Source organism: Camelina sativa, chromosome 11 (genome assembly GCF_000633955.1).
Source record: "Camelina sativa cultivar DH55 chromosome 11, Cs, whole genome shotgun sequence".
Classification (NCBI taxonomy): domain Eukaryota; kingdom Viridiplantae; phylum Streptophyta; class Magnoliopsida; order Brassicales; family Brassicaceae; genus Camelina; species Camelina sativa.
The window spans coordinates 31975486-31983551 of NC_025695.1; the positions used below are offsets into that span (position 1 = coordinate 31975486).

Consider the following 8066-nt stretch of genomic DNA (forward strand, 5'->3'; position numbering starts at 1 on the left):
GAGATTATACATATTTCAAACTTTAATTATGTATAGAGCAATAAATTTAAGACTTCCATTTTTGGTAGAACTAGTAAAAAGACCAAAGTTTGGGTATGATTGATAAATACATTGTCAACCAAATTGCTTTGGTTTTTATATTTGGGTTTAGACTAAACCAAGCTCAAGTTTGGCTAATTCGTTTGATTTCGGTTTTGAGTTAAAATCGACAAGTCCTGGTTCAGATGCATCATACCGATCAGTCTTATTTTCTTTGTCTATTTTAACCAAAAATATATACCTAATTTTTGTCCTAGTAAGTATTAACCAAAATTCCAAACAAACTGAATTAACCAAAATGTACCAAATTTCACATAAATACCCAACAAAATATTTTTAAAAATTGGAAAAAAATAAAAAATAAATAAAAGAACGATTTACTTCTCATGGAACCGACTTGAAATTTGGCGTCGTCCTAATCTTTTTCACCACAGTGACAAAAAAGTAAAAAAAAAAAAAACCAATCGAACCGAACCGACTTTAATGTCCGGGCCTAGAAACGCAAACGCAAACACAAAAAGGGATAAATTTATATCTACGATAAAAACCCTATCATTCCGTTTTATATTTTTTACTCTGTCGTATTTTCTTAAGCCGTCGTCTCTGCTCTGAACCTCTTCCCTAAACCCTTGGCTGTCAAATCAGCAACACTCCGCCATCGCTTTCCGTAGCCGATAATTTCTTCCGGAGAGAACTTCGGAAACTCTATCTGCCTCCCAAGAGACTGTACGATCCTAGCTTCAAATCTCTTCTTCGAATCGCACGATTCTCCCGTGCTCGTAACTGACAGCTTAATTGCAAGTTAACTAGCGATGGGACTCGATCAAGAAGACCTAGAGTATGTTCTTCTTTCATGGAGTTTTTTTTTGGGTTGATTCGGCGATGATTATAGATTTTAATTAAACTAGTTAGATAATCTAATAAGGTTACTCTTTTCTATTGAAACAGCTTGACCAATGATGATCAGTTCGTCGACAAGGAAAAGCTTTCAGCTCCTATCAAGTCCACAGCTGATAAGTTTCAGCTCGTTCCCGAGTTCTTGAAGGTACACACAGAACACGACTTGAATGTATGTAATCTTGGTGGCAAAAGTGATTCATACATACTTGACTGTGTAATTGTTCTTGTTTTGTAGGTGAGAGGACTTGTGAAGCAACACCTGGATTCCTTCAATTACTTTATCAATGTCGGGATTAAAAAGATTGTTCAGGCAAATAATCTTATTACGTCCACAGTTGACCCATCAATCTACCTAAGGTCAAACTTTGTTATCTCAATTTCTTCTTGTATCTGACTAGTCCCAATTGATGTCTTGTTTCAAGTAGAATAGTGGGTGTTTTGCAGTCCTTTTCTAATTCCTCATTACAACAGATGCATATATAAAGAGATTGTGCTATTTATTGGAGTTCTCCTGTTTTCAAAACTAACCTTTCGTAGCTAAATTTTAATGCAGGTTTAAGTCCGTCAGAGTTGGTGAACCCTCAGTTATAAATCTTAATATTGCGGAACAACTTACTCCGCACATGTGCCGATTAGCAGACGTGACGTAAAGTGTTCTATACTACTACTCATCGTGTTTTTGTAGTTTGATGTTTGAGCATATGTTGTGCAGTTGGAATTTGGTTTCCACCTGTTTCTGTTGTTCCTCATCCGTCTACATCATCAATAACTTTCTCTTTCTATTGGCTGCTGTGATAAATGCATTATAACTTCTTGTTTTAATTATCAGGTATGCTGCTCCAATATATGTCAATATAGAATATGTTTATGGAAGTCATGGAGTGAAGAAGACAATAGCTACGAAGGTAAATGAGAAAGAAAATTTATTGTACATAATGATGCTTATAATCAAACTCAGGCTGAATATGATGTTTCTTTATTCAGGATAACTTTATTATCGGAAGGATGCCTATAATGTTGCGGAGTTGCCGCTGTGTATTACATGGAAAAGATGAAGAGGAACTTGCAAGATTGGGTTTGTGTTGTGTACCCCTATTTCAATATTACATCTTCGTGTTCATCATATTTATTTTATTTCATTTTGATTCTAGGTGAGTGCCCTCTTGACCCTGGAGGATACTTCGTCATCAAAGGAACTGAGAAGGTGATAATTCTTATATTTATGTATGTAATCTTCTTGCAGCTATCATATGGAGTCTATAGATTGCCTAGTAGTCTGCACTTAGATTTTGTGGATATATGTTGTGTATCATTACGTCTCTTAGGTTCGGACTCGATTGTGTGTGTTTTTTCACAGTTCAATGTTGTTCTCGTTCTAATTGACGTGTTTCTGTTTCTAGCTGTTTCTGTCAATATAGTTATCCCATTTGTCATGCGATCCTTTCCTTTTTACGTGACCTGAAGCCATGCATTGCTTGTTGGTGTTTGATGTTCATTTCAGGTGTTGTTGATACAAGAACAACTTTCAAAGAACAGAATTATTATTGATTCTGATAAAAAAGGGAAGTAAGTGATCTCTTACAGTATTTTAGCCCCTGTAGTATTGATGGCAAGCATCCTCAAATACATTAATTTTCAAGCCAAATTATTCTATCATGCTTCAGCAGTGTTCTTCCATTGTTTACCCACCCACTATCCATTTATCAGTTTTACGATTTGTTGACTCTCTTTCTTTTACTGCTTATTTGCAGCATAAATGCATCCGTCACAAGCAGCACTGAAATGACGAAAAGCAAAACAGTTATTCAGATGGAAAAGGAGAAGATATATTTATTTCTTCATCAATTTGTAAAAAAGGTGTAGATACATTATCATGTCCACCAACATAATTGTAGATCTTTCAGCATTGGGTTCTATTGGCTGAGCATGTGATTTTGTTATAGATTCCAATTGTAATTGTCCTAAAAGCTATGGGAATGGAGAGCGATCAAGAGATTGTACAAATGGTTGGAAGGGATCCCCGTTTTAGCGCGTCACTCTTACCTTCTATTGAGGCAAGTATTATAGCCCCCTGCTTTTTATCTTGTGTCTAATTTATGGTAATTTCGTAATGATGTTAGTGTTTGAGTGAACCTTTCAATTTATAATAACTCTTAACCTAGAAGCAGCTGTAGTTTATAGATATAAATGTTCGTCATATGAATTTTTGAATCTCTTTCATTGGCAAAAGTAAACTACGTAGCAGTGATCCTCGTGGTTGATTGTTTTTGTTCTCATAATTTTAGTTAGGAATTTAATCAAAATAATGATACTTAAATCTGATACTATGCCTATTGATCAAGTCTGGTGCACTTGTGAGCGCCATGGTCGGTTGGCGATGCATAAAGATATAGAAGCAACTGCTATGGCTCTTAGAATGGAAGGTTTTTCGTTGACATCCAGAAAATACTCGTACTCCCTCTTGCTATAGCTATTGAAAGTTATAGGTGATGTGTGAATATCATTAACCCGTGGCTCACAAAAAAACTGCCATACGAAACCAATGTCCTAGCTAGTCCTTTTTGTTGAATGTAAAAGTTGATGAATTTCTTAATCTTCCATGCCATTTCGTTCATCCGGTGGGTTCTGACGAGCCTTGATCTCTGACGCATCATATTTATCTCTCTGAATGCTTATTTAATTTCAGGAGTGTGTTAGTGACGGTGTGAATACACAAAAACAAGCACTGGAGTATCTCGAGGCAAAGGTGCATTGTTTTAGTTATCTTACTGAGTCATTTAGTTTTCTGTTCAATGATTCTAGTGAACACATTGTCTGCTTCAAAAATTATCTAAAAATTCTACTGCCCTGTTTTAAAAAGATCTCTTTATAGTTTAAAAAAGACCATCCTAGCTCATACCTCAGTCTACTGAAAGGAAATCTGTCATACACTTTCTGGTGGTATAATTACTAATTAAATTAGTTCCTTCCACCTCACTTTGTGATGTATCGGGAGTAAGTCGTCAATTTATTTCCTTGTTGTCGTGTTTTTCCATTGAGGACTAAACACGCTGAACAGAAGAGTAGACTATCAGGTTATGTTAGAATAACAATAGATTTTGACTTTTTATCTGTTTATTACTGTAGGCGAAAAAATCATCATACGGCTCTCCACCTGAAAAGGTTTAATTCTTTATTCCAGTATCACACTCTCTAGTTCAACTCTGTACAGATGTTTTTGGCCCTGCACATTTGAATATGAAAGTTTTCTTGCTAACTGAAAATTCCACATTGTATATTTACATGATTTACTAGGACGGAAGAGCTCTACACATCCTCAGAGATGTATTTCTTGCGCACGTACCTGTAAGTATCTTAATTTCTTTTGGTTTTTTAAATTGTACCGTTTGCTTACTGCTAAGTTCTTCTCCTTAAGGTGCGTGACAACAATTTCCGTCAAAAATGTTTCTATGTTGGCGTGATGTTGAGACGAATGATTGAAGCAATGTTAAACAAAGATGCGATGGATGACAAGGTAATATGATGACCTTCTATCTGGAATAGTGTTTTCGTACCTGTGGAATATATTTGAAGTCTGGTTATTTTCTATTAGGATTATTGCTTGTATGACATGTTAGATACTTAGATTAACTAAAGATCAGCCAACTGAATAAAGGGAGGGCATGCTTAAAGGGCTTACAAATTTTCTTGGCTGTCTCTTAGAGGAGCCATTCATATTTAAAGATTTAACTCAATATGATGGCTAACTTGTTAGTCAGTGATCTGAGATGAACTAATGGTGATCTGTAGACAAGTGTTATTGTAACCCGAAAGTTCATATTGCTTGTAACGTGAGTTCTCAAATGTGCGCCTTTTTGTAGGATTACGTTGGTAACAAGCGATTGGAGTTATCTGGACAACTAATTTCTCTCCTCTTTGAGGTGTCGTTGGAACATATCACCAAGCACAGTACTTTCTCGTCCTTTTTTTTGTAAGATTTTGTCTAGTCCTTACCTATTATTTCCCTCCCTCTCCCTGCTACAGGATTTGTTCAAAACGATGACCACTGAGGCCATTAAAAAGGTAGATACAATTCTTACAAAAACATCCCGGGCTAGCAGATTTGATTTCTCCCAGGTATGTGTAGAGATATTTTTCCCTGCTGATGCAGGTCCTGCATTCAATTTTCTTAACCTGAAAAACATGTATCTTTAGACACCTATAATTTGGAGTTGCAAATGATCTTCAATCAAAATAACATCAAAGATTCATTTTCTAAGAGTTTTTTTGTGTTTCCTCCATGTTTCCTGAAACAATCTAAATATATTTCTGTTTGCAGTAAGCTCATTATTAGCTAGGTGTTATTATGCCGATTACCTCTTGCTTTATGAACTTGCATTCCCTTTGGATATTCCACTGCTACTTGAATTGTGACAATAAATTATTTTATTGATTCGATTCTCAGAAATGGTTACTGGAGTCAAATATCTGATATTAAAACTTCAATTTTCTTTTGTTATGTTCTCGTAGTATCTTACTGGAGAGAAATTGTACAATATTACTCTTGGACTAGAAAGAACCCTTTCAACTGGAAACTTCGATATTAAAAGGTTTAGAATGCATAGAAAAGGCATGACACAGGTTAGTCTCACTCTCTCTCTATATATATGTGTATATGTCGTTAGCCTGCTATACGACTTCATTCTCAAAAAATAAAAAATCATATAGGTCCTAACAAGGTTATCTTTTATTGGGAGCATGGGGTTTATCACGAAAATTTCGCCACAATTTGAAAAGTCCAGAAAAGTAAGTGGGCCTAGATCATTGCAACCCAGCCAGGTAATGCTACTTTCTTTATCAGCCTGCTAATAAGAGAACTATTGTTTTTACATTGCATCTGATTTTGGTATTGTCATCTGTGCAAGTGGGGCATGCTCTGCCCATGTGATACCCCAGAAGGCGAAGCTTGTGGGCTTGTCAAGAACTTGGCTTTAATGACTCATGTCACAACGGATGAAGAGGAAGGGCCATTGGTTGCTATGGTATGGGTTTGCTTTTTTTTTTTGGCACATGCAGTCTATTTTTCTCATTAATCGTCTTTGCTATGGATTTGAGAAGGATACCGCTGGAACCACACTACCCTTTCTCATTATCTTCTGCTAGAATCTTGTCAATATAGTGCTGAATCTTTGTGTTCGAATTAATTTTCTGGGAACAGTGCTACAAATTGGGTGTTACAGATCTGGAAGTATTGTCAGCAGAGGAGCTGCATACTCCTGACTCATTTTTGGTCATATTGAATGGGCTAATACTTGGCAAACATAGAAGGCCACAGGTACTTTATATAAAGATACAGGTCTCCAACAAGCACAATACATATATTTACACCTCTCTTCACGAGTTTCTATTGTTTCAGTACTTCGCCAATTCACTTAGAAGGCTGCGTAGAGCTGGAAAAATTGGCGAGTTCGTCAGTGTGTTCACAAACGAAAAGCAGGTACTTCATCGATCAGTTTTTTGTGTATCTAGGTTTTGCGTGGTGCACTTTATAGCTTTTGTTCATTCGTCCATCAAGCAAAACCCAATTTATTTATTCGATTATGTTTTTGTCCATGTACTATTTAAGCTTTATATTTGGTAATATGGATTGATATAGCTAGAATTGAAGAAGATTTCTGAGCTAAAAAGGGATTGTGGAAGCTACATTTATTAATTTGTAGTCTTAGTAGCCTCCCTATTGGTATTTTGGATTAGAAATATAGCTAAGGATGCGAATTATAAAACCTACAACTTCGTAGATGGTTGCTGATAAAGGATGAAGGAAATTATTGTTTTTTTAGTTCCTGCCAATATATATTTTTTTCTGACGAATTTACAAATGTTTACTGACACTGACTCCAAAGAGAAAATGTTTATCAGCATTGTGTTTACGTTGCTTCTGATGGTGGGCGGGTGTGTCGTCCACTTGTTATAGCCGATAAAGGAATATCAAGAGTTAAACAACACCACATGAAGGAATTACAGGTACATGTGTTATATTTTCCCAGATTCATGCATAGTTGTCATAGTGGTATAATTTAAAATCATTGGCTGACTGATTTGTACTTTTTTGAAGGATGGAGTTCGCACTTTTGATGACTTTATTCGTGACGGTTTAATCGAGTATCTTGATGTCAATGAGGAAAATAATGCATTGGTACATCCCAGACTCGTATTTTCCAGATGTATTCTATTTTATTGCACCGTAGGCAGCCTAGAATGATGAACTGCTCTTTTTCCTTGTTTTAAGATCGCTTTATATGAAAGTGAAGCCACTGCGGAACTGGATGAAGGAGCAGAAGCTGCTAAGATAAGGGCAGACACAACCCACATTGAAATTGAACCTTTCACCATCTTAGGTGTTGTTGCTGGTCTTATCCCCTACCCTCACCATAACCAGTCACCTAGAAATACATATCAGGTTTGTGTTTCTAGACAATCTGACTTAAGAGCTGCAATTTTTGTTGGTTTTGCATTTCGTTATTAGTCATTAATTCCTGTTACATTGTGTGCAGTGTGCTATGGGGAAACAAGCTATGGGAAATATTGCTTACAACCAGGCAAGTCCGTTTATGCCTTCCATGTCATTTCACTGAAGCAAACCTTGCTTCTTTCCACTTTTTGTGTGATTAGATAAATTGTTGCCTATCATGCTATCTTACGTTTTACTTAATTAAGTTGATTGTATGAAGTCTAAATACATTAATGCCTGTATCTTCTCCGTTGCATCATGTTTTTGTATATCTTGCTCTCTGTCAGACACTGATTTTGTTTTTTTTAATCTTTGTATTTAGTTAAACCGGATGGACACATTGCTTTACCTATTGGTGTATCCTCAGAGACCCCTGTTGACCACAAGGACAATTGAATTGGTACGTTTCTTTGCTCTAGTAGGAATGTATTAATAATATGAAACTAATAAATTATGCTTGTTAACAGGTTGGATACGATAAACTTGGAGCAGGTCAAAACGCAACAGTTGCTGTTATGAGTTATAGTGGATACGACATAGAGGATGCAATAGTGATGAACAAATCTTCCTTGGATCGTGGTTTTGGCCGCTGCATTGTTATGAAAAAGTATGTAATGGATTTCTCTGTGAGGCAAAG

General features: G+C 36.1%; 1 protein-coding gene across 1 annotated transcript in view; it reads left to right on the forward strand.

The window, feature by feature from the left end:
• LOC104724906 (DNA-directed RNA polymerase III subunit 2) overlaps positions 603-8066 on the forward strand; it is a gene marked incomplete in the record, with an annotated part of 17770 nt that continues 10306 nt past the window's right edge. The window contains 27 exon segments of the mRNA XM_019233127.1: positions 603-877; positions 988-1084; positions 1175-1296; positions 1493-1585; positions 1769-1844; positions 1924-2014; positions 2091-2143; positions 2441-2505; positions 2691-2796; positions 2883-2993; positions 3626-3685; positions 4066-4101; positions 4234-4284; positions 4355-4453; positions 4800-4859; positions 4963-5055; positions 5449-5559; positions 5647-5757; positions 5844-5960; positions 6137-6253; positions 6335-6415; positions 6838-6942; positions 7034-7114; positions 7208-7378; positions 7473-7517; positions 7752-7829; positions 7897-8036. Of these exon segments, the coding sequence (XP_019088672.1) occupies positions 852-877; positions 988-1084; positions 1175-1296; positions 1493-1585; positions 1769-1844; positions 1924-2014; positions 2091-2143; positions 2441-2505; positions 2691-2796; positions 2883-2993; positions 3626-3685; positions 4066-4101; positions 4234-4284; positions 4355-4453; positions 4800-4859; positions 4963-5055; positions 5449-5559; positions 5647-5757; positions 5844-5960; positions 6137-6253; positions 6335-6415; positions 6838-6942; positions 7034-7114; positions 7208-7378; positions 7473-7517; positions 7752-7829; positions 7897-8036 (2396 nt within the window).